The 27,938-nt window shown below is 32.0% G+C and overlaps 1 protein-coding gene across 1 annotated transcript; it reads right to left on the reverse strand.

The window, feature by feature from the left end:
* Nucleotides 1-840: 840 nt before the first annotated feature.
* LOC129221920 (dnaJ homolog subfamily C member 5-like) lies at nucleotides 841-27,938 on the reverse strand. Its single transcript, XM_054856300.1, has 6 exons — nucleotides 27,742-27,938; nucleotides 24,066-24,147; nucleotides 18,414-18,470; nucleotides 12,483-12,635; nucleotides 7,776-7,907; nucleotides 841-3,746 (listed from the first exon to the last, which is right to left on the reverse strand). Exons 1-6 carry the CDS (start codon nucleotides 27,765-27,767, stop codon nucleotides 3,555-3,557), a joined length of 642 nt encoding a protein of 213 aa, XP_054712275.1. The 5' UTR covers nucleotides 27,768-27,938; the 3' UTR covers nucleotides 841-3,554.

Genomic DNA, 27,938 nt, shown 5'->3' on the forward strand with positions numbered 1-27,938 from the left:
AAGCTTCAAAATCGAAAACCAATTGCGAGTTTCTTCAAGCAAATAGTAGAAATCCAGCTCTATATTCTTGCAAAATTTTAAAGTTGTCTGAATTATCCCTCATTTGAATTTTTGTGTCTATGTGAAGGGGAAAATCATCATTTTACAAAATATCACTAAGTTTAAAACTGATTTTGAAGACAAAGGAGTTAAAATACAACTTCAAAAGTAAGGTATTTCTTTTATGTTACTTAGCACATTAGTGGATATTAATTTCAGTAAAGCTAACGCATTCCTTAAAGATTGAGATTAAAAAATAAAATGCTTAATTATGAGAAAACGGAAATATTTTCAGTTTTTGAAACTCGGTTAAAAGTTAACTAGAATAACTTTGAAAATTTTACTGATATAAGATTAATTACCCTATCCCTAGATTGCAACAACATATAACTTTTATGTTTTCATTAAATAGTTAATAAGATACAAGCCTTCAAAATTGCAACATTTAGCATTTATGAGAATGCTGTTCAATTTGACCAATTTTTAATTGCATGTAACTATTCAAATAAAAAATATTAAGCAAAAATATTTTAGATATTTTTATATAGGCATAAAAGAAACCTGTATACCAAATTTCATAAAAATCTGTTACCATGCAGCCACCACTTTTTTGTGCATTTTGCTCCTTTCGTATGGAATGACCCCTATGCGAGTTTGACATATGAAGTGAAGTCGATATTTTTCAGTTATGAAAATAATTACCTGTATTATTCATTCCTATTGATCAAGAAAAAAAATGTTCAAGTGGGTAAGAGCAAGATCATTTGAAATGCCTTTACAGCAAAAAAAATCCAAATACAATTGGCAGATCAGGAAATTTTTATTAAAGTCACATTTAACTAAATTTCACTTTTTAAAGAAATAAATACATTGCACTTTCACTAAATTAGAGCATATCACAACTCGAAATACAATTAAATCCATTTTTCAAAAAAAGCGTTTAGTTTTCAAACATTAAAAATAATTGTTTCAAAATGTTTATCAGTCAATGGTTATCATTTGTAAACATAGATCTTAAATGCATTTTATGACACAGAGGAGGAGGTCGAATAACAACAGCCTTCTTTAAGAATCTAAACTTTCACAAGCTTAGCATGTTGATAATTATTGAAATACAGTTACAAAAATGAAAATATTACATAACATAATTTGAATGTTTCAAAAATGTACATAAAGTCTTAAGATTATTTACAGAGTGTAAGTGAATATACTAAATTTTTGCTAACTATTAAAACTTGTTTTTCTCCATGATATAACAGTCAGCAATAGACAAAATGTTCAAAAAGAATAAGTATGTGTGGAAATAGCATTTCTTGAGTACAAGGAAAAAAGTTACGTATAAAAAAGAAAATAGTTCAATACTTTCCCCTTTTTTCGTGATTTTTCAACGTAGAAAAGTTTCAGCTCTCAGTGGTAGTTGATATGATAGTAATTGAAGTAATTACGATCAAAAATTTCTAAAAACCTTTGACAGCAGGCAAAATGTCTCTTCATTTTTCCTTGAATGTGAACTTCAAGTATAAAGAACTTCATTCACTTTCATGCTTATACTTATTCCTCTCTAGTCAAATACATTACATTTCCCCAAAAGTAAATTAATTAAAAATTTATGCTCTTGAAACTACAGTGTAATGAGTCGAATTTGATCTAGTGTTTGTGTAAAAATTTCAATCCAAAACCAAATTAATGATTGAGAAATATTTTTTCCAGTGACACTAACATTGTAAAGATATCTGCACTAACATGGCATTACATAGAGAATATTTTGAAGGTACGAGTTGCTTTGAAATATTTTCAGACTGAATTTCGTAACAGGCAACTGCTGACTTGGATACTAAATCTACATCCATATTTACAAACATTTATTGTTTTCATATTTCTGATAAATTTAAAATCAAAGAACATTTTATGCATTATTTGTTTTAAATTATTCAATTAACTGATATTCTTCAACTCAATTTACTTAATTCTAATTAGTAAAATTTGGTGAGTGCTTACTTCATAGAATTCAATCAGTCCTTCATTTTAACATATTCTTTCATTTTAACACATGGCTCTTTAGTGGTTACATATATACAAACACTTACATATATATTCCCTACTTAAACTTATCAACCACTAAAATATACATCTTGTATCTCATACTATTGAAATTATGTTACAAAATATAATTCTAAATTTATTAATGACCACACCACGATGAAATAACATTGTTGCTTATAAACATTTCAAAATTCAACACATTGATTACATAATTATACTGTAAAGTGAAAATTTATTTGATAATTCTTTTTTTCCAGCTGGATTGCACATGTATCATGCAAGCGAAGGTTATATTCCCGCTCTTGAATTGTACTTTGAAACAGCTTCAGATATAAATCAGAAAAATGTAAAAAATTTTGACCTCTTGCAAGCAACATGTTCTGCATGTGAGTAAACAGCATCATAACAGATTTTTAAAACATCTAAACAATTTCAAGTATCAAAATATATTTTAAAAAATATAAACAATTTCAAAATGTATGTAAAATAAAGACACTATAAATAAAATTGAAAAATAGTATTAAAATAGGAGTTTTACAAAATCAATGTACTAAAAACAAAAATAAAATTAGCGTAGAAATTTTGGTTAATCAAGAAAAATTAAGTAGCGTAAGTTTTTGATATTGTCTGAAATAAATGCCTTAAATAGTTCAAAGGTGGTAATGACTTAAATGAAAAAAGAACTTGAAACAGAAATAAATTTCTAACTTATTTTATTAGTATTACAAGATTATAAATATTAAGACTGCTCATTTGTATTTAAAAAAAAAAAAAAAAAAAACAACTGCCTTAAAAACAGAAGAAATGATAAAATTTGATAAAAACAAAACTTGATGAAGAAATTTTTTCAAAAAGATTTTAAAGATAAATGCATATGAGTGTTCAACGTTTACTAAGAGCTTCAGATCTAACTATCACAAAGTATACTTCTCAAAAGATAAGATCCATGAAATAAATAGGCACACTTAAACGAAAATAAGAAAAAATATATAATTTAAAATTCAACAACTTCATGATAATTGGAAAATAACAATTGATCAGAAACCAGCTGATCAAAAAATGAAACATAAATAGCTACCCACAACAATCATGCACGTTATCATGAGGGGATCCACAAGTTTTTTTTTCCTGCATAATATTTTAATAAAGGTAAGGCATTTCAAACTTACACACTTTTAAAAGCAGTACATTACCTACTTTTATTTGCAGTAAATGCATAATAACTCCTTATTTCAAATGAGGACAGTTACAAATGAAGGAAGTGTTTCTTCAAACTGAAAATTGCCTTTAAATAATTACTGATAATATTTTCGAAAAGCACTAAGATAAAATATACTAGTTACTTCAAGATATACAAGCACTTAAAACATATTGAATGCATATGATCTTGTTACCAGTATGGTATCCCAATTCATGATAAAGGATGATCATAAAAATATCTACATTCAAGGAAACTAAAATAACATCAGTAATTACTGGCTCTGTAATGTTGCTCCATGACCGGTCATGTAAGTAACAGTCTGTGCACTTTTTAGTCCCGTCATTTCTGTGACATTGTCACCAGGTGCAGGCATTGGCATAGCCATAGCAGGTTTATTCTCAGAGCTCTGTGGTTGAGAACGAATAGGAGTTGATGGATTGCTCCCGCCACTATCGTACTCTTCCTAAAAATCATTGGTAGAATAATTTTGTTTAAAAAAATAATACTACAGTTCAATTCAACTTATATTTAGTGGGGTTATAAAATAATTTACTTTAATTATGGTCTATATATGTAAATTGACAGGGTCCGAGAAAACAAATCCATGTAGATTGTATATTCTTTGTTTTAGTTTTGTACATTTAATTCCCAATCAAATCTTTTAAGCAACTAGCCGCGTTGCCCTGTGTTGCACGGTCTAGCTCTAAAATCAAAGCAATGTAGAATCTATATGCTCAACGCACGCCTCAATGATGATGAGAAACTTAGGTTAAAAAATAGAGATGGCACGAAGCACAGTTTGCAAAGCGCCGAATACCGATGCCAGGGGCGTAGCTAAGGGGGGGTTTTTGGGGACAACCCCCCCCCCCCCGAAACGTTAGTCTCAAAAAAAAAGAGAAAAAGAAGAGAGAAGAGAAAGAAAAAAAAAGAAGAAAAAGAAAAAATTCCAAGCGATTTTTTTCTGAGTAACAAAGGTCAAAAATTCACTTTGCTCCCCCCCCCCCCCAATGCCATTGAAAATCTGTCCCATGTTGACCCTCAAGCATAAAGACGCCTCCCTCTGCTGCGACAATTTTTTGATAATTGAGTGAAACTTGACATTTCGCTTTAGAAATGAGATTGATTTGTTAAATCCACGTATATGCAGCCTTTCTTTGTCATAGAGTCTGCAAATTGTTAAATATGTTTAATTTTATGAGCCGCGCAGTGAGAATATTGCATACAGTCGAATCTGTATATTTCGAATTTCACATTAAAGAAAAAATCGAGATAAAGAGGTTTTGAGATCCGGGGGCAAGAAGTTTTTTATAGAAATTTGAAGGTGAAAATTTGAAATCGATACTAAAGACAATATGAGCTTTTGATTAAAATTCCTCTTTATTAGTTTTGTTAGGTATTCATTCTATTATTACATTATTAAGTGCTTTATTGCGAGTTTAAGAAATCATTTTGACAGTAAAAGAAACTTTAAGCATATCTTTTTCAAGAAAAAGTCTTTTATTGCTTTTTAGTCCCTGATTTTTTTTTTTTTTTTTTTTGATTCATTATTTATCCTCTTGCGGTTAGCAATTGCTGCGAATCTAACTTGGCCAGTATTCTACGGTTTTCCTTTTTTCATCACTTGAAAAAAAACTTATACTTTCTCTTCACTCCTATCATTTCGATTTTCTAAGGAGTCACAATTTTAAGAAAGAGAGCAACCAAAGAACAGTACTAATTCAGATAACAGGCTTTTAACTTGAATGACCTTTAACCATGAACTTGAAATGTTCATCTTGCGTGTCAAACCTGTGAATTTCACCCCTTTAATCTTCTTCCAAGAAAGTGCGCGAAACGACTGTCCTTTGGTTAATCTTCCTGGAAAGCCTATTCGTGAAACGCATTTCTCCCTCTTTTCCACTGCCTCCTCAGCTCTTGAAGACAATTCCTCTGTTTCTGAGCTGAAGAAAATGTTTTTGTTTGCTGCTTTAAAGATCATTGGGCTTCGAATCCGAAAATGATAGCATAACCTGAATTCGAGACGATAGAGTTTTTGTTGGTCTGGTCTCGAGTGTGTCATAGACCATAGTCAAAACGACCTTTGCTAACCAGAGTATCCATTGAAATCACATTGATTTTTCAGCCAGTATTTACAGCGTATTCTTTTGGAAACGTGTAGTCTGTTTAAAGTAGTACATTCTAAGTGAAAGTTGTTGCATAATGAAGCGAGCAAAACCGATAACAAGCTTTTTTAAACCCAAAGAAAAAAAATTAAAATGACGAAAAGGATTGCTCTAAAAAGAGAAAGTTAACGTCTTCTGAAGAAAACGAAGTACAGTCTGCAAAGCAGCATTAGTCCCATCGGACCCTTCTGAAGGTAATTTTATTTTAATTCAAAAGAAAAACTGCATAGCATTACATGAATAAAATGTTTAAAAACAAAATGAATCTAGATTATTTCTGTTAGCTTGGTTCGCATTAAAAAGTAGAAAATAAAAAAGACTTCTGTTTATAATACTCGAAAATTGCTGTTGCTCTCTCAAATAGATATTTTTGTAAATTCTAAAGCAGCTAATAAAATTAAAAATAAAGACTTGTGAGGAGAACAGATGGTGTGCATTTGACCAAATAACTTTCTACCAACTATATTTCTTCCCTAACTTTTTTTATTCAAATTTTCGTAACTGCTTTAGAATTAGCATAAATGTAAATACATAAAAAGCAACATATAAATGTAACGATATGAAAAGCATTTTCATTTTTTGCGGGTTATAATTCAAGATGTCTTTTTTTATTTTATTTCATACTTTTAGTGCAAAACAAGTTGGTAAAAATTGTTTTTATAGTCTGACCACCGATGATATTGAAAGTCAAATATCCAGTTTACAGGCGGAAATGGAAGTACCTATTAGCTTTCAGGGATACCAGATTTTGCAGATGTGTGTTAGCCTCTAAATTAAGCAGCCACACTGAAATGAACGGAACACGCTCATCAGATATGTGATTTTCCACTGATTTGGATAGACTGCTTTTGACAAGACGTTGCTAGAAAATTTCACTTTAAATTAAATGGAGGGAAAAGAAAAAAAAGAATTTTCCATAACATTAAAAAAAAATCTTTGCTTTTGTTTTGTTTGACACAAGTATCGGAATTGGGGCACCCCATTCCAAAGTATGTAAGATTCCCCTCCCTCTTATTTTTTTAATACTAAAAAAATTTACATATATATATATATATATATATATATAAGAAGTAACCCCCCCCCCCCCCCGAAAGTCGGGTCTAGCTACGCCATTGACCGATGCTGAGCTTTTTATCATTGAACACATAATCAATGTATATAATATTATACTATATTCCATATGTTTTAATATTATTAAAATCATTGTGATACAAAAAGTTGGGAGAAGCATAAATTCAGGGTTGCGAAATGCTCCGCAAAAATAATGAAACTCCGCAGCTCCACAAAGAGGAAATTTTGCCCCGCATTTCCCATTTAGTCTTATTTCTGACCAGGCTTACCACAGATTTTAATAAATTTAAATTTATTTTATTACATTTTGCTAGTTTATTATTACAAGCATGTAAATATGGGAAATTAAAAATGCTTATACTCAAAGCATGACAGTGTTTAAAGCTGTTTCATTAATTTAAAAATAATAATTTTATGCCAAGTGCTTAAATGATCATCAAAGCTCAAAAACAATTTTAGAGAAGAGATTTAATTTTTTTATATTGATTTTTATACAAAATACTGAGCTGCTCCGCAAGTTTTCAAAATGCTCTTCAAAACCACCACACATGCTCCTCAGATAGTTTCTCCACGGTTGGCAGCCCTAATAAACTGCTTTTTTTTAATGATGTAAATTCATTTTTTCTAAAACACAAGATTCAATCCTCATACATGAACATAAAGACAGTATTTCCTTTGGTATTTGTTTTTGATGCAATGTTTTATGATGCACAGGAGGTTTTGAAGATAGCGATTTGATCATGGGACATGTTGCCAATCTGATTTTGAAGCAATAAAAGAAGTTCCTGTGTCATAGATTTAAGTAAAACCTGAAATATTTGTCATGGATTGAATGTGAGAGGAAGTTTACTATATGGGAAAAAAAATTTTTTTTGGTTTTTGATTGGAAGTGTTTGGGAAATTTGTCAGGGACTTGAGTTAACACTTTTCCTGATATTCACCCTCTTTTTCTTTCAAAATAAAATTTGCCTCTATAACTCATCAAAATGTGGATTGCTGTTCAATATGATTTAGAATCCAACTCTACCATACTCATTATAAATCTTCAGATTCCATGCTTATGAAAATTCTGCACAATTAAAAAAAAAGAACTTTTGAAATCTTGACATAAGAGATTCACTCACATAAGAGTCGATCTATGATTGAATATATTTGATACTTTAATAATTAAAACATTTAACACCAACCCAAAAGAAATTTCTAAAGCAAAAATGACTATTATATAAAATCCATATTTTTAACAATAAAAAAAATCATACCTTCAAGTTGCAATAGTCTCCAGTTTCATCAGGAGCACGAGGTTTACATTTACCGCAGCAGAAGTTACAGCAGCAGCAAAAGCAACAACACAAATAACATCCAGTAATAATTCCACAAAAGACAAAGAGAGCCTACATTAAAATTTAAAGTATACAAATTTTACTTTCAGATATGTACTAAAATGAAGAATTCAAAAATTGTCATTTTTTAAAGTATATTTGTTGAACTTGAACTTTATTCAATTACAGAATAATTCTGTTTTAAAAGTAGCTATAAAACCCAAAGTTATAAAAAATTTAATTCTTACAAAATTAAAATAATGAATATAAGTTATCAAATTAACTTAGTTTATTTTAAGCTTTCAATACTAATGTAAATAAATGTACCTACATTTGTATATTATACATTTTCGTAAAATATCCAGAAAGGTCCATAAAATTATCTGACTTGAATAACATATGACAAATAGGAATGTAGACTTGTTTTCATAAACATCTCAACTAACTTGAGAATTTTAAAATTGTTTGTGCCTTTCAAACTGAAAACAATGTTTCTATTTCAAATGCACTGCATGTATGCTATGTATGTTCAATGCATGTATGCAGTTTCCAAAAAATATTCGTTTATAATAAGATTTTTCCTGTGATAGGAGTACTCTCTCTGTTGTTTTCCAAAAATGATAAATGATGCGACTTTATAGTAGAAATAAAATTTAAGAACACACCTTAAATTTTATTTCCACAATAAAATCTTCGCTAGATAAGTTCCATATTAAAACCTGATATCCCTCTAATTTGTCCAATACAGAACAAGAAAAATGTAAAGATCTGAAGGGGGGGGGGAGCTTTTAAAGAATTGGGGGAATTCTAGATTGTAATTTGGCTAATATTTTGCATTCAATACCTTTCTTTGAGAGAATAGATAGCAGCCCTGTTATTATAAATCAATCACAATATGTTTATATTTGTCTTGGAGATTACTAGTGCTTTTAGTGAGGTCTCCAATCTCACTAAAAGCACTAGTAATCGATTGCATCATCAATATTTTGCTCAGGAATGCTTATAATAGAAGTGTTAATAGGCCCACTTTTTATCAGTTAAAATTTTATAATTTAAATTTTCCTTAATGGTTAGCCTTTTTCTTTTGAAATTAAAATTAAAACTTCACAACTACCATAACAAATAATAAAGTAGTAAAATCATGGCTTAGAAGCAGGTTTCTTAGTTCACATTTAATGGATTTTGTATTTTTCAGCCACAGAACCAATCTACACATAAGTGAGTTTCAAAACCAATCTGCAATGTTAAATTGATGCAGTAAAAAGCAAAGGGATGTAAGTGAACAGTTTTAGGTTTTGAGTAAAATGGGTTTAAAGTTTTGGTTCTAGGTAGACTTTCAATGAAAAGTTTTTCTAAATTGTGCAGTGTAGCAGCATCTACCGGGGCTACGAGTACTATCTCTAGCTCCAAGACAGAGGAGAAGTTCACCTACCATTTGTACTGGTTATGTCCAAATTTATTTCGACACTCACACACATCCCTTTGCTTCCCACTGCCTCAAATGTTTTTGAATCAGAGAAAAAGCGAAAAATGGGATTTCTTGCATATACAGGGCTCCCAACACATTTTAGCTTCAGAAAAGGGTAAAAGAGGACCATTTTCAATCAAAAAGGGGACTAAAGAGGACCAGTTAGGATCAAAAAGAGGACCTTGGGAAGACCACTCATATGTTTGAATTTGCCAGGGAAGCACCAAAAGGCAAATTAGTTGCCAGCTGGGCTAAATTCGTTAATTAGCTATAATAATGTTACAATTCCTTTATCACCCGTGAAACTGATCTTTTTTATCCATTGAATGACATTATTTACACAAATATTGGATGGGGGGGGGGGCACTTAGTTCAGCACTTAAGGCAGCCTCTTTAGAACTAAATAGGCATAATGATACATTTGAGACTTGAACCAGGGATGCTGGTATAGTCTCACTGAAGGATAGATGAAGCTACGCTTCATCTTTATTTAGTTTAAAATTATTTTTATGTTTTTCTGTCTTGTAATGCTTCTTAATAGCGTTATATCCCTTCTCAACCAATATTAATCAATCATACACCAAACAAAAAACGTTATTCTTTTGTTGTTTTCCCCAGTCTCTAATTTTGCTCCCATAAGCATCAGTTACATCTAACCCTTTGCTGAGAAATTTGCACTTCCCCATGACTCACAGTGAAACCTAAAAAATATTGTTGTGATTTTCAACAAAGCTACAACTGAGTTTATGATAAAATTATTTTATATTTGAATTTTAAATTTAATCTCTTATCACAGGTTTCATACCCTTTAAGGAGAAAAAAATTTAAGCACTTTTCAAGAGTAAAAAAATATTTTTCAAGGTATTACCCTAAATTTGCACTATAAATATTGCATGCAGATTTCATTCAATGCTAACATATAAATAACAAGAAGTAATATAAAAAGTATAGGAAAACAAACTGCTTTTTCTACAAGAGACACTTTGATAAAAGATCTACTGTATTGAAAGTTTTCCTAAAAATGCCTGAAATGCTTAATCACAAAGAGAAGCAGATCACATGAGGCTTGGTTTTGCAATTTTCATATTCAAAGTATATTTTCAAGAATCATAAAGCTTAGATTAAAAAAAAAAAAAAACTCCATGATTGCAAGGCCATGAGTGCTTTGAACTAATATGGGGGAGGGGGGAGACTAATTCCCCTCTTAGCAAGACAATGAAATGATGTACATAAATTCAACTTTATAAAATTTTAAAATTCAACTTTGTTCCAAACACAAACACTAACTTAAAATGTTATGCACTCAATTGTTTACATTTAATATCCCCCCCCCCAATAAAAAAACAGTAATAACCGAAAATAAGCTAATAATAATTAAAACTAAATTTGTAAAACTAGAAATCTGAAATAAAAACAAAAAAATATTATATTTTTATTTATTTAAATAAAAATCGAAACAAGTTAATCGTAGCATATCAAAACAACTTCAAACTGCCAAAAATATAAAAATATTTATTACATTCAAAACGATTGAAAGCTCAGATAAGCAAATTTTCACGAACCAAGTTAAATTTTGGCATGTTTCCCATAAAAAAAATTTATTTATTTGCTACTAAATTAAACATAAAACATGCTAATCTAATAGCATTTGGGAAAAAAACATTCGATTGGGCAAAATATTTTAATATTTTCATGATGCAAAAAGATTGAAATCTCAAACACTAAAAGCCATTTTCCGCGAAGTCCGAGTAAGTTCAATGTTGTTATGGTTTCCAAAATAATTACTTCGTTAATTATTGAAATTAAACGAAAAATAAGCTAATCTAAAGTAGTATATGTCAAAATAACTTCCTACTGTCATAAACATCAAAGTATTTACAAGATGCAAAAGGATTGAAATTGCAAACACGAGAAGCAGTTTTCCGCGAAGTCCTAGTAAGTTCAATGTTGTCATGGTTTCCAAACTAAATCCTTCGTTAATTATTGAAATTAAACAAAAAATAAGCTAATCTAAATTAGTACATGCCAAAATAACTTCCTACTGTCAAAAACATTAAATTATTTACAAGATGCAAAAGGATTGAAATTTCAAACACGAGAAGCAGTTTTCCGCGTAGTCCGAGTAAGTTCAATGTTGTCATGATTTCCAAAATAATTCCTTCCTTAATTAATGAAATTAAACGAAAAATAAGCGTATATTGTAAAAAACGTCAAAATATTTACAAGATGCAAAAGGATTGAAGCCTCAAACACGAAAGCAATTTTTCGCGATACTGCATATCGAACATATGTTCAGAAAATTGCACTGATGAAATATTTTTAAAAGAATTACAAGCAATCTAAACTATGCTTTAGATTGCTTGTAATGATTTTAAGCAATAAAGAAACTTTTCATACTTTTTCAAGCACTTAGAAAATGAACTCTCTTCCCCCCCCCCCAAGAACTTTTCAAGGTCTTTCAAGGGTGTAAAATTTACAAACACATGCACCTGTAAAAAAAATGGCGCATGCACCACGAGATTACTTCCGAATTCATTTGCAAAAGGGGTGGTTCATAGCAGCGTTACTATAACAGTCAACTCGTGACAACTCTTAAGTCCCAAGGGACCGGCTAAAATGTTCCGAGTTATGGGAAGTTTCCAAAACAGTCTCAAGAGCTTGGGATCCAATAAAAACTTTGAGATAAAGTAATATTCGAGTTATTCGACGTCATAACTCCTCCCCCAAACCTCTCTTTTTTATGGATTTCCATGCTGCAGCGTATGAAGGACTAGTAATGACGTCAATCTGAAGCGAAATAATACGGGAAAGTCAGGTTAAGGCGCCGCGGTCGCGTGTTTGGGTGTACAGTATCGTTTTATGTAATGGAAAACTTTTAAAATCTGATTCTTAAGTAAAAACAATATAAAAGCGGACTAATCGGACCAAAATGTTAAAAAGCGGTCTAAAGCGGACTTAAACCTAAAAAACGGACTTTGGCGGGAAAAGCGGACCATTTGGGAGCCCTGCATATAGCAATTTTGGAGGTGTAACAACGAAATGAACATTCCGCAAAGTCGGTTTTACTTTCTGCATATTCATTTGGTTAGTAACCATATGTATTAATTTTCTTCAAACATTTTAAATAATAAATGAGCACACTTTCACAACCAACAAAAGAAAAATGATTTTGTATTTACCTTACACCAGCCACTAGTAAGCACAAAATAGGTATTCACATTTTCTTCACCAAACTGCTCAGCAATGTAAAGTCCCAAAGATCCATAATTGTCATATATATTTCTCTTTGTTAAATCGCTTAATATACTGTGAGCTCTATTAATGTCTTTGAACTGAAATAAACACCAAAAAATAACAATGTTATTCAAAATCTAACAAAATGAAATCATATTTGCAAGAAAATTCTTCAACTTCAAAGCTCATGATTAACTACATAAATTAGTCATGCAATAGACGATAGATCTCTAATAACCATACAGCACAAGATCAAAATATCTTCCCTTAAAATTTGTGGGATTCTGTCTGTTGCCTCATTTCGAGAACAGAGTTGAGCCAAGAGTCGATCCACTACCAAAAATTTGTAATTTTTTGAGGAACATGGATTGCCCAGTCTCTCCTTTGTAAAATTTTAATTAGCCAAGACATCAATTAAAACATTGATCTTTATTTAGCGACTTTTTACCCACTCAAAAATTTCAGAAAGCAGCTGGGGTCTTGCCAATAATTTCTTCTACTCGTTCAATTAAAAGTAAATTAATATTCCAGGCCCCACAATGTATGCCCGTAAAAATTTTTAGGTCCAGAGATTTTCTCTTTAGAATCTTGATCTGTAGGTGTTCTAATGTGAGAATTTTAGTTGAATGTGCAGAGGAATTAGTGGATGTTATTTTGAATATTTTCAATGCTTCTTATAACTCGGGGACGGTGCCAGAGGACTGGAAGCTGGCTAACATAACGCCACTCTTCAAGAAGGGGTCTAAAGGTATTGCTGGTAATCATAGACCTGTAAGTTTGACTTCGGTGATTTGTAAGATTTTTGAAACTTTGATCAAAATTAAGATCATGAGGTTCTTAGAGACTAATAGTCTGTTGACTAGTTTGCAGTATGGTTTCAGGAAAGGTAAATCCTGTACTACTAATTTATTGCATTTCTATGACAAGGTTACCTCAACTTTAGATAACAAAAAATGTGTGGATGTTGTTTATATTGATTTTCAAAAAGCTTTTGACAAGGTACCGCATGTTGCTCTTCTCAGCAAGTTAGCTGACATTGGAGGAAAAACTTTACTTTGGGTTAGAAATTGGCTTACTGGTAGGAAGCAAAGAGTAGTTGTGAGAGGAAATCATTCTAATTGGAGTGATGTTTTAAGTGGGGTTCCTCAGGGATCAGTTTTAGGGCCTCTTTTGTTTATTATATTTATGAATGACATCAATGAAAATATTTCTGGAAGCATGAATTGTTTTGCTGACGATGTAAAAGTTATGGGGATTGTCGAAAATGAAGAACAAGTAAAACAGCTGCAAGAGGATTTAGATCATATTACTAAGTGGGCAGATAAATGGGGTATGGCAGTTAATGTAGGAAAATGTCAAGTGCTACACTTAGGTCATGGAAATAAGCGTATGAGATATCGTTTACAGGGTTCAGTCATAAATCAGGCAGAAAATGTTATGGATCTGGGTGTCTTTATAAATCAGGACTTCAAGTTTAGTCAACAGTGCAGTATTGCTAGTAACAAAGCCAACAAAATGCTTGGGTTCATCAATAGATCTATTTCAAACAAATCTAAGAAAGTTCTTCTGCCTTTATATAGGAGTTTAGTAAGACCTCATTTGGAGTATGCTGTTCAGTTTTGGTCGCCTTATCTGAAGAAAGATATTTTTGTATTGGAAAGGGTTCAAAGAAGGGTAACTAAATTAGTAAGGGGACTCTCAGATTTAGATTATGATACCAGACTTAATAGGCTTAACATGTATAGCCTGGAGCAAAGGAGAGTCAGAGGGGACATGATTCAGTTATTTAAATGTATCAAAATGAAAGATGTAAATGGATTAAATTTTTGCGGGGAAAGCAGGACAAGGGGTCATTGTTTTAAGCTATTTAAATCTCAGGCTAACTTGGAAATCAGGAAAAACTACTACTTTAGCAGGGTCGTGGGCACTTGGAATAGCTTACCGGAAGAGGCGGTAATGAGCAAGGGAGTGGATAGCTTTAAGAGGGCCATTGATCTTCATTGGGGACTAATTAATTGACTAGGACCAACCAGCCTAGCTGGGCCCAGAGCCTGTTGCTGGTCGTCACATTTGTATTTGCAATATCTTGGGTAGACATGTTGAATCCTGCGCAAAATAATTTTACAAGCCATCAAAGATAGCGGCCATTTTGGTACACTTGCTCATTACGTTTTTCGCAACGTGCGTAACTAGAAATTTAATTTTAGTTTTGAACAGATTTTTGGGGCCTAGAAAGCCAATTAATTTAGTTATGTCATAAAAGCCGCTCTGGCTATTTCCACAGTTTTTACATGAGATATCTCTGTTTTTTTTTTAACATTCTGGTTACTAAAAAGTGCACAAAAATTAATAACTCTTAATGAAACCAAACGATTTTAAAGTGTAAAATCTTTCGGGTAAATCAATATTTTTCAAGGTCACTAGCGCAGCCAGCAATACCTTCTGGAAGGGGTTTTTTTTTATTTAAAAAAATACTTTCTGAAGGGGGAATTTTGATTAAAAAACCTTCTGAATGGGTTTTTTGATCAAAAATACCATATTACATTACAAGATTAAAAAGTGAAAATTATTGCGTTGTTTCAGTGCAATTATTTGAAAATTCAGACCCTTACATTTGCCAAATACCTTTGAATAACAAAGTAATTTTTATTTTGTTAGAAAGCTGGTAAAAAGTACTTGAAATACCACAAATAAAAATTTTTTTATCTGGCCCCCCACATGCATTTTTTTAGCGTTGAAAATTGGATTTTTTTGAAAATTTGCAACTTCTGGGCAGCATATCTCAAAAAGAAGGCGGAGTAACAAGCCAATCTTTTTTATACAATAAGTAGCCATGCATATAAATATATGATGAAAAATAGGGCTGGTTATTCTAAACCCTTCATGGGTTTTTTAATTTTCAAAAGTGAAAAAAAATAATTTTTCATCGCAAAGTTTGACCTTGAAAAAATTGGTATTTTTTTTTAATCTGAAATTTATTGATACCATATATGTAAAGATCTTTTTCTTAGCTTTCCAATGAGCTATGTTTGAGCTCAAAAGCTTTGATAGAAAAAAAGTTATTGTCCATAAGACAAAGCATCAAAATGCCCTATTTTGCTGTTGCCAACAACAAAAATGGCCTATATATCAAAGGGTAAATTTTTTAAAAATAAAAAATATATTTTTTTGAGGTCTAGGAAATGAAAGGAACGCACGTGCAAATTTTCATCAAAATCAAAAATGGTGATACAACAACTTTTTTGAAAATTTGTTGATTTAAAATGGAATGACCCAGCACTGTTTGTGTTGTACTATTCAAACAAATCCTAAAGATGTGTCTGGCAGGGTTGGGTTTTGGACTGTCCAAAACTGGTTTAGGACAGGACAGGTGGTTTTTACCGTCCAAAACTGTCTAAAACTGTTCAAAAGTGTCCGAAACTGCCTTAAACTGTCCAAAACTATGTTAAAGTTAAAGGGGTGTAATCTAATCAATTCGTTTTCACTGCAATATTCATGATGCATAAATAAAGACATTAATCAGGTTTAATTAATCAGCATTTGATAATATTTTTCTTCAAAATGTTCATTTAAAAAACATTTTACTTAAAAAAAATTGCCAATAACTTTTTCACAAAAACTTATTTAACAGTTGGTAAAGTTTTGAAAGGAAATTCACAACACTACCAAGACAACTAATTTCAGTTCCATATATAATGCAAAGGAATATTATTAAATGTACAATATTTAGGTGCAAGAAAAAAGCTAAATTTTTAAAATGGTTTTTGCAAATAAGTTTTACATGATTTTTTAACAAAAATCATTTTTTAAATCTTAGATTAAAGAACAAGAAATTGATGATTAAACACTTATATTATAAAACTTGTGCTATTCTTTTTTTAGTTTACGTTTTTAATATACATTCTGTAACTGAATAAAAAAATTTTGAAAAAAAAAATAGAACCGACTTCAAAATTGCTCTAAAAAGTGAAAAATAATTTTATTCTTTAAACACCATCGATAATACTTTTAAACATAATTTTTGAAGTTGGTGCAAAAACGATCGATAAAATCATTCACAGCCATAACTCAACTACAAGTATAAATTTAATCAGGTGTAGTTTCTTCACTACCACATGCATTACGCATTGATGACAGCATATTTGAGTAACGATATAAATGTTTCGTTCCTAAGTTTGGATGTTTTTTTGATAAAAATATGAACGAAGCATGGTTACAATGGATTTTACTTTTTGTTTTTGCGCCAACTTCAAAAATTATGTTTAAAAGTATTATCGATGGTGTTTAAAGAATAAAATTATTTTTCACTTTTTAGAGCAATTTTGAAGTCGGTTCTATTTTTTTTTTCAAAATTTTTTTATTTCATTCTTTTTAGTGTAAATGTAGATATTTCAGTAAAAGTAAGAAGTTACCTAGTAAGAAGTGCGGCTCTATATCACTGTATTGCTTTAGAAAAGCCTTTATTCAAAACTATCATTACAATTACTATTAATGTTACTGTTATATGACACCAAACTTTTATAACAATGAGTTTCATATTGTCGCGTAGATGAAGATAGCGAAGACACTGTGAAAGCCAAATGAAGCGAATACTCGTTAGTCTCAACTCGAGATCTTTATTCAGAACCACGAATGAACGTTACATATCCTTATATACAACTTGAAAAAGTGCTGGAACTTTCCAGACTTGAAAAGATACAGAAATTAATAGAACATTCGAGAAAATACGGGAAACAGTAGAAACGAAATTTCAGTAAAATTCACTTTGTCCTAGTCGGGATTTGAACCCGGGTCGCTTGTGTGGGAGACGAGAATTCTACCACTGAGCCACCGTTATCCACGGATGCAAAGTGCGAACTTCGCTACAATATCATTTTAATCATTTAATAGGGAAATTTACTGTTTTTTGCCCATAACTTTTTTTCTAAAGAACAAATATGGTCAAACAAAGTAATGGGACCTAAGTTGAGCCATCCTCTATCCATTAAAAAAAGAATCATCAAAATCGGTTCACTAGGTGGGACGCTATAAGTGGACAAACAAAAAAAAAACATACATATGGTATGAACTGATAACCGCCTCCTTTTTGAAGTCGGTTAAAAAAATTGTAATTTATTACATTTAAGTCAATTACTGCACTATATTTTGAACACTTTCTTTTGCACACATGCATAAATGTCAAAAAATTTAGTTAATGCAAAAAAAAATAATAACTCCTGCATACAAATTGAAATTTTTAATGAAGAATTTAATAATTTCTACTTAACTAGATTAAAATCAGCTGCATAAATAAGTTACATATATATTTATACCCGAATGTTCACATTGAATAAATATATTAAATAGTCAATAAAATAATTTTGACACTTTTTGTTCTGTTTTTGATATTTTCTCACAAAATAGTTTTGGATATTTTCAGACACAAGGGTTTTGAACAGGATGGTAAAAACCTTGCCAACCCTGCTTTCATTTGCACACATGCGTAAACATAGGGAAATTTTGTTCCTATTATCAAAAATAAATAAACTTATGCATAAAAATTGAAATTTTTATCAAGAATTCAACTCTTATGCAACTAAATTAAAATCAGCTGCATAAGTAAGTTGAATGTTCTCATTGAATAAATGTTCAATATAAAACCTTACTTTGATACACTTTATTCTGTTTTTTGATGTTTTCTCACACAATACTATTTTTCTTAAAATATAGTTTTGGACACTTTCGGACAGTTTTGGACAGGACGGTAAAAACCAGGATTTTTACCATGGTTTTTACCGTAGTGTCCAAAACCTTGCCAACCCTGGTGTCTGGCTAACTATCCTAAAACTTCTTAATCAGGCCTTCTACCAAAAAAGATAAAATATGTAGAAACAAACCTTTTCTGAAGCAGCTGGGTCATTGGGATTCTTATCAGGATGAAATCTGAGAGCAAGCTGCAATAAAAAGTTTTGAAATTCAATAAAGTAACACTCTTGAGCGGTACACAAAATATTTATTCATTCATTAAAAATGTTAAACGCCAAGCTGGTCCCTAAGTAGGGTTGCCATCAAAATTTTGCTTGAAAAAAGTAGCTTTAGTAGCCTAAAATATAAAAAATAGTCACCTAAATAGTCTCCTCAGAGCAATATTTAAGTTATATTTTGCATCTTTGTAGTTGTTTTTTTTTCAATAATTGTTTTTAGTTTGCTAACTCAAAAAACACATTGCGTGATACAACCACACAATAGAACATCTTAAAACATGACTACATCTAGTAAATCAGGGTTGGCAAGTTTTTGACATTTTGTGGTTTTATCCGGTGGGCTTAGTCAGGGCCGTCCAAAGAGCTGACAGCGCCTGGGGTGAAAGTTCCCCCCCCCCTATACACACAGAGAAAAATCAAGTTAGTTATAACATCAGTACATAATACATACTTGAATTTTTTACACATTAATGAACAGAACAATCAGAGGATTAACATAATATAAATTAAAATACAAGCAATGAATCTGTTTCTGAGCGATTCTTGAAAAAATGTCCTGTGCGCAATGCAAAGTTTTTATTTTTTCCAGCTAACCAAAGCCTTCAAAAAATAATGCTGTTGGGGAATAATACATGCTTTAATATACTATCAAAGCATAACAGTTAATCCCATATTTAATTAATAGTTACTTGAATAAAATAAAAACTTAGTGTTACGCACGGGACATTTTTTCGAGAATCGCCCTTCTAATATTTGTGAAACATTAATGCCCTAAAAACTTTTTGAAAAATCGAAATGTTAAAAATCCAGATATTTATCTGGTAAAATGTTATCCCACTAGATAAAAAACAAACAATTAAAACTGAATTGACTATTCATATTGATCAAACTAAGAACACGAATAAATAATTTGCTGATTATAAATAGAAACTGTATTTTTCGAAGTAAATTACAAATCAAAATTAAATTTTGATCTGGACTCATCCAATGATTTTTTTCAACAGTTTTTTGGTTTTACTTGTACCAACTTAATACCAGTTTTCACATATGTTATAAACAAAGATGTCATTCTTTTGCATCAAATATTTGTAAGTTTTAGGAAATAGCCCACAAATACTCAATGACGCCGAAAATCGCTCAGAATTGCGTTTTTAGAGCTCTAATTTCAAAAAATCACTGGCCCTAATATTACAAAATATGGCCTTACAAAGTGTGTTTTAAGACTTGAGTTTAAGAAAGTATTTGTGCAAAGGTCCCCACTCCGCCTTTATTTAATATCACAAGCAATAGGTTTTTTGAAGGACATTTACAAAAAAAATTAAGTAGAATCGCCCCTGAATGTAAAACGTTGCTTAAAATTTTTGAATCTTGAACAATTTTCCTGGGAAATGCTCCAGATCCTCCCTATCCATAAAATCTTCAAAGTTTGTCTAAAGTTGCGTTTTTGAAATATCAATTTCGAAAACTTGCAGGGGGAGAAGGAATCGATTTAAATCTATTTTAAAATAATAATCGATCGGAAACAGTCACTGAGTTCCCTCCCTTACCCTAACGTCAATAAACATGGCATATAATGGTGTTTTTAAGGCTAAAATTACATTTTTAAAACTAAAAGCTTCAAAATTTTGACCAAACACCTTTTGACCTTTTTTCCTACCCGATCAAAAAAAAATTCTGTTTTCTGTTTTTTCAATGTGCCTCCTTAAAACTTTTTTCTGGTCACGTCACTGCACGCGAGGGCAGAATTCATGAAAATTTGGTGAGAGCTAGACAAAGGAGAAGTGCCTTTAGTTTTAATTCTAAACAGTTATATTCTCGGAAATTGTATCAGTTTCAATGATTACAAAGGAAACTAATGTTTTGGAGAATTAGGGAGAGGAATATTTTTGTGCCCTAGGAAAAAAAAACATTGCAATGATTTTCTATTTTGTGTGTCTGACTGTGTAGCAACGATACACAATATGAGGGGGCGCCGTGAGGCGCCCCTAATTTTCTACAATCAGGGCATTTTATACAATGAGGGGCGTCGCAAGGTGCCCCTCATTTCATGTGAATGTTGTCGGGTTCAGTCAATACGAGGGGCGCCTTGCGGCGCCTCCTCATTTCGTGGCGCCCCCCCCCCCCCCCCACGGGACAGCCCTGGGCTTAGTGAGCCACTATCCGTTCAGGAAACAGATTTCCATAAGAACTGGTGGCACAATTTCCGTTTTTAATATTGTTGTATGCGTGTTGTTCCTTTTACTGTTCAACCTGAACTTTGAACCCTTGAACTTTAGCCTGAAAAAGCCTGCTTAATTAAACTGCGGCGTGAATGGCAGACCTAGATAAAATGTAAAAAAATCAGTTAACTTAAATAATTTCTTACAAGTTTTCTGCAAAAAAAAAAACCCTGTGCATCTTCTGAGTCCTCTATTGCTGCAAATAGAACAGCAAAAATGAGAAGTTGAAAGCAAGTAGAGAGTTACTAAGCAACCAGCACAGTATTTCAATTTTATTTACCAGTTTCTTAGCATCATTTGTTGAGGGCACCTCAAAATTGGTAATCCGCATTTTTCTAGGAAAAAAAAATAAATAATACATAACTTGTTTGAAAACTCAAAATTGTCCGCAGACTTATAAAATGTTCCTCTAACAGCATATGCACATTATGCTATAGTTGGGTCCGGTAAACAGAGCAGGCATAAAACAAGCGAGGCATGTAAAGTGTTAAAGGCAAAAACAATAATGTAATGCAAGGGTTCCATAAATTTTAACTCAAAAAATAAATAAATAAATAAAAAAATAATTTGAATTTTTGGCATCTTGAATTCAAATTATGTTTTTTGCAATCACGAGTGTGTGTGTGTATGAATGCGCGTGTGTGTTTGTGTGGGTGCGTGTGTATGTGTGCATGTATGCATGTGTGTGCGTGTTGTGTATGCAGTGCTGTGTGTGTAGGCATTCGTGTGTGTTTGTATGTAGGCATATGTGTTTGTGTCTGTGTGCAGGCATGAGTGTGTGTATGTGTGTTTGTGTCTGTGCACAGGCATGAGTGTGTGTAGGCGTGTAAGTGTAGGATATGAACGCAGCCTGGAGACTGTTTTCGCAAGAGGAACTGCATCGTGAGGCCGGCCGACGCAACGGTGGTGCTGGCAGAAGGTGCTGGTGGGAAAATAAAATGATAGGAATTCAAAACAGTCAAATGAGAACAATAAGCAATCCTGATTGCTCAAAAAGACTTTTAGCCACACTTAGGTATATTTTACAATAAGTTACAGTAGGCTTGTGAGCTTCGAAGTGTAATCCTACTGAGGTAATATAATAAACAAAGTCATGAGTTTCTAACATTCTTCTAGATCTTACAGTCTCACATTTTCATTAAATTTTTATTTTTAGATTTGCATGCTTTCAACATTGGTTGATACACAATTTATGTTCTAGTTTCTAGATAAGTTCATCATGAGTATTTTAACAAAGAAAGTCTTTTATCTGGAAATTAATGATTCTACTGCCCATACCCTAGTTGAACCAAAACCCACACACCATATAGTGATAGACAAATTTCAGCGAGAAATAATAATTAACTATTTGTGACTAAGACAATCAAATACAAATGTGAAGACCAGCAACAGGCTCTGGGCACAGCCTAGTCCGTTTATTAGTCCATAATGAAGATCAATAGCCCTATTAAAGCTATCCACTCCCGTGCTTATTACCACTTCTTCCGGTAAGCTGTTCCAAGTGCCTACAACCCTACTACAGTAGTAGTTTTCCCTAATTTTCAGGTTAGCCTGATACATGAATGACTTAAAACAATGACCTCTTGTCTTGCTTTCCGTGCAAAAAATTAACCCGTTTAAATTTAAACAACTGAATCATGTCCCCTCTGACTCTTCTCTACTCTAGGCTAAAATATTAAGCCTTTTATAAGTCTGGTATCATAATTTAAATTTGAAAGTCTCCTTACTAATCTAGTTGTACTTCTTTGAATCCTTTCCAATAAAAGAATAACTCTCTTAACATAAGAAGACCAAAACTGAACAGCACACTCCAAATGAGGTCTTACCAAACTCCTATGCTAAGGCAGAAGAACCTTCTTAGATTTGTTGGAAATAGATCTACTAATAAACCCAAGTATTCTGTTGGTTTTGTTACTTGCAATGCTGCACTAACTGAACTTGAAATCCTGATAGGTTAAATACCCAGATGAAGAACATTTTCTGCCTGACTAATGAATTGAGAATGTGATTAAAGCTATAATTCATCACTAAAAAATTTCAATGGGATCATAGTAAAATTTGATCTCAAGTGCATTAACATATGAAGGAGAAAGGGACCCACTACGTTAAAGAATAGTTTATAATTAGAAGATTTTTAGAAAAAAAGAATTTTCTTTCACTTACCACAATTGAAATAAAACATTTACATCTGTGGTTTTCAAACTTTTTATAGTCGTGCCCCCTCCTCCCCTTTTCATAAAGAACATTTTTTTCCTAGGAATGCAGCATAAATGCATCAATACATCTGCATGCATGAACAGTCATCTACTTTTGTATTAACCCATAACAAGGGATGTGCGGTCTCGCAAACCACTTAAAATTTCATCCCACCACCCCTATATCATTTTTAGTCCGATTAAATAGTTTTTACCAATAGTTCTTTTTGTTTTTTGACCTTGTACCCTTGCTTTTCAGTATCTTTTAGCAAGTGCATCAGGTTTAAATTACACTGTATTCTTTAGAAGCGGTCTGCGAGACCTCACCTCCCCCTCAGTATTACAATTTTCGGCAGTAGCACACATGTCTCTAAACGTTAGGACCACCGAGGTGAACTCATTTATCTTATCCGCGTTACGCGAAAGAATTGCAAATTTTCTAGATGAGGTTGAGAATTGTTTGAAATGTTCACAAAAGATATGCAATGAATGTTCTAAGGATAATGAAACTGAATTTTTTCTGGAAATAAGACGCTATATACTAATAGTTAAGGTGCTGTTAAAATTTTCCCGTAATGCAATATAATCAATTTTCTGGTGTAATAAAATATTCTGTATATATTTAACAACTAAAATGAAATCATTAATAAATAACAAATTCATTTTTATCACGGGTATTAAATTTTTGAATGCAGCATATGATTTTTCTCGAAAAATTGTTAAGACCTTAGCAAAATTTCCTTGGAAAAGGTATATTTCAATTCAAAATGCAAAAATATTTTTTTCCCATGCTAATAAAAGTTCAAAATTATCTAAGAGAAATTACGGGAATGTATCTTAAATACACCAGCTTCGAAAAATTTGTAAATAGAGCGGTCTGTGAGACCTCACGTCCCTTGTTACCTCCTACTTTTTCACCTCCCCTGTTACGAGTTAAAATAAATTTCAGTTAAAGTTCACCCCTTACTAAAACCATGACTGGGGATCTTTATACCAATCTTATACATGAAAGCGTTCCATTTTCTGAGCATATTAAAAAGGTGCTTCTTCATGATGTAACAAATACAATTTTTCCAATTAGTCAAGAGGAGAGTTATGATTATTAAAGAATTTCTATTTTACTAATACAAAAAAAAGTAAAATATATTAACCTTCCTGTAGGTTTTCTTAATTTCATCAGGAGTTGCAGTTTTAGGCAATCCCAAAGTCAGATACAAAGAGTCTCCAGATGTGCTACAAATATAACAGAAATGAACAACATAAGTAACAAGTTAAGCATGATGAATTTTACAAAGGCTGACTATTAAAAGCTGAAATCAAAGCTAAAATAAAAGATAGTAAAACCTTAATACACTCACGTTTGTGAAAATTGAAACAACATGAAAGACTCATTACTCATAGTGCCACAAATAAACGATCAATACAGATCAGTGAAATGAAAATAACTGGCGTAAATTAATATCAAATGTAGCTACCCCGCACAGCAATGCGAGCCTGTACACGTCTGGCATCATCAAGGAAGTAGTGTAACCTGTCGTGCACCGAAGAACACTTGTACGTTACATGCGACATGTGGACGTGCATTGTCCTGTTGAAGCACTGCACCAGGAATGCTCTGAAGAAAGGAAAGTATCTCTGGATTTTCCGGCGTCACGCGTCCCTGAAGTAGCGCTAGCTATTGAGGTTACCCGTAATTCTCACTAGATGGGACTGCCCTTGATATTTAAGAGAGCTCCAAACCATGGCACCTGGTGTTATGTTGGTATGACGTTGGATTACACACTCTGGGAGGTGATGTTCCCATGTGTAACGTCTGACTTGTACATGTCTAATGTTATAGTGCAGATTAAATCCGGACTCATCCGAGAAGATGACCTGCTGCTAGTTCGTAAGCCATTAGGTGTGTTGGTGATCCCATTGAAGCCGGAAGTGGCAATGGTTGAGGGTAAAGGGAATGCTGTACAGAGGAATCCTTGCATGCAGGTCCTGGCGCAGCAGAGGTTGAGGCACCGGAGATGCAGCAAGTGTGACACCTATAGCCATGCTCCAACGTTGTGCTAGCGTACGAGAGGACGCTATACGATCAATCACAGCTAAGCGGGTGAGGTGTCGATAATCTTGTGGTGTCGTTTGGTTGCGTGGGCTGTTGCGAGACTTTCAGCTTATTTCATCGTCCTCTGTCCACATTTTACAAATATGCATCACAGTTGAGGCATTACGCCACGTGCGGGCAGACTTTTCTATGCGTAAGTACCCCCTCACCCATGCAGATCATGCGGACCCATTCTTACTCCGTTACTCGTTTGTATGACGCTCTGCATTTTGGACAAAGCATATTGAGTACTAGAGAAACGTCTACCATCGACAGATAATCATACAATGATTCCAAAAAACCTTTACAGCCTTTTATATAGAGTCTTTGCTGCAGTTCAGAGGGCGTAAGTCGGTCTACGCACGAGCGATTTCTATGTACCTAGTTCTAATCATTTGCATATCTTATTCTGCTATACATTTCCTTTGAATTTCAGTTCAATTGCATAATTCCTTCTTGGTGTTGCAATTTTCACGAACATTAGTGTACAACAATATTCAGGGGATAAAATAAAAGAATTATTATAGTATACAGGGATACATTCTTGAGTCATGAGATGATCTACTTTAAGTTTGAAAGAAAAAATATGGCTAAGTTCATGAGTTTCACGCAATGATAAGAATTAACATTAAGAAATAAATCCAACAGTTAATCATTGAACTGTTAAAAAAATTCAAGTGTAAATCAATTTTTCTATTTTTTCCAGAAAAATACTGGGCTTTTTTTTTTCCCCCAAGGCTTCAAAATTTGTAGAATTTTTATGCCTCTAGATGTCATATTTACTTCATCACTTTTTTTTTAACTTACACAAGTACCACATAGATGAACAAATTATTTCTTTTCTGCTGATATAAAAGATATCAGGATTGAAAAATGTGTCAAAATTGCGAGATCTTTTGGAAGAAAAGGTAAACAAGGGAAAAAATACACTGTGAAGTTCAAATATAGGTTGAGTAAGCATAAAAAGAATCCAAAAAATACAAACTATATAGAGAAACATAAAAAAAAAGTTAGATCTCCTAGTTGTTGGGGTCAAAGTCGTAAAATTTTGTTTTGAGGAGGGTTTTACCAACACAATTCTTCTGAAAGCTATATGATCAATAAAGTTTAGTTTTAATTGTATGTTGGTTTTTGTTAGAATAGGTTGTTTAAACGAGGGGATGCTACTTTAACGGCATTAATGTGAGCAAATTTGAAGGATGATCTGTCTATTAAATGCAAGGGTGCCCATATAGGGGGGCAAGTGGGGGCTCAAGCCCCCTTAGAAATCAGTATAAAGAAAACATCAGTATAAAAAAAAACTTTCAGCTTTTAAGTCACTCTCAGTGGACAAAGGGATTTTAGATTAGATTTGTGATCGCTAATCATGCTCAGCACGATATAGCAGAATTTTTTTTTTTTTTTTTTCACAAAAAATACGTAAAAGAAAAATACACATAAAAATATTAAAAAATTTCACAAAAAGGAAGAAGTTCACATAAATTTGATTTTTTCACAAATCCGAACCTAAAAATAAAAGCCAAGATCGACCCCTGACATTACATAACTTCACTCCTGTAAAATATTCAATGTCTTAAAAAAAATTTAAAAAAAAAGATGAGTGTACTAATGTACACACATTTGGAGTATATGTTTTTGATGCTTAAAAATGGGCAAAATATGTATATATAGTTGGACACTTTTAAATTTAAATAATTTTGATATTTTTGTTAGCATCACAGGTACAAAATCTAAATGAAACTAAGGTTTTGAAAGATAATGTTCATAATAACTACAATAAAAAAATATTGCAGACAGATCAGAATTTGTAGAATTCATCAATAATAATTATATTTCATTTTTTAAATAAAATTGAAAAAAAAATAAATAAATATAAATAAAACAGTAATATTAAGATTTTTGATCCAAAAAAGTATGATGAAAAACATATTTTGGAATTGTTTACAAAAAATTTTGGAGCAGGTTCAAACTCTAAAAACCCACCCCTTAAATACGGCCGTGGTTGGTATATCATGTTCATGAAGTATGGAAATTTTATACTAATGATTTTTATTAAAGAGTTTTCTAGTTCCTTGTCTGGTCATGTATAGCTGATTTTACAAAAACTTATTATTGTTGAATAAGAAAAAGTTCGATAAAACTAAATCAACCCAAGAATAGAAGCTAAGCATAGTATTGCTTGAATTTTTCCATACCCACTTATTATATATTTAAGAAATTCAAATATAATTTTAACTTTGCATACAGAACCGACAACATAAATAAAAAATATTGAACAATAAATAATCAATGCTTTCATATGCTAAGAGAGTTTAAAAAAAAATCCAAGACAACATTAGTAATTATTTTTTAGATTAGTTCAAAGAAATGATATTTAATTATTTCATTTTTTGAAAAGATATACAGGCTATATCTGATAAGCCGAGTTCGAAAATGCAGAAATATTTCTGATTTTTGAAGCTGAAGAGATAGAGAAATAACTATTTCTCCATTTAAACACAAAGCGATTATTTGAATTATTATTTTTTTTTAATATGTGAAACACATCATGCAATATTTAAATTTAAAAAACATATAAAAAAATCCGCAAAAACCAAAATGGAAAGTTTTACGTAGCAAACGAGAAGAAAAATATGTTTTTTCGAAAACATCATTTCTCACACTTGCTTGCGAGATTCTTCATAATTCAATCCGAAACACTTATTTATTGACGAAATGTTGACATTGACACTTACGAAAGTTTACGAGCTGCAGTGGCCATACTACTATAATATTACAAAAACTAGAGTTATCAATTTGTCTAACTACTCTTTATCATTAATGGCAATAAGAAATTGACATATGATTTTACTACATTAGTTAATATGTAAATATCTGTCACAATACAGAAACCGATCTACAGACATTTTGCCGACATATTTTTGACGTCATT

Source organism: Uloborus diversus, chromosome 5 (genome assembly GCF_026930045.1).
Source record: "Uloborus diversus isolate 005 chromosome 5, Udiv.v.3.1, whole genome shotgun sequence".
NCBI lineage: Eukaryota > Metazoa > Arthropoda > Arachnida > Araneae > Uloboridae > Uloborus > Uloborus diversus.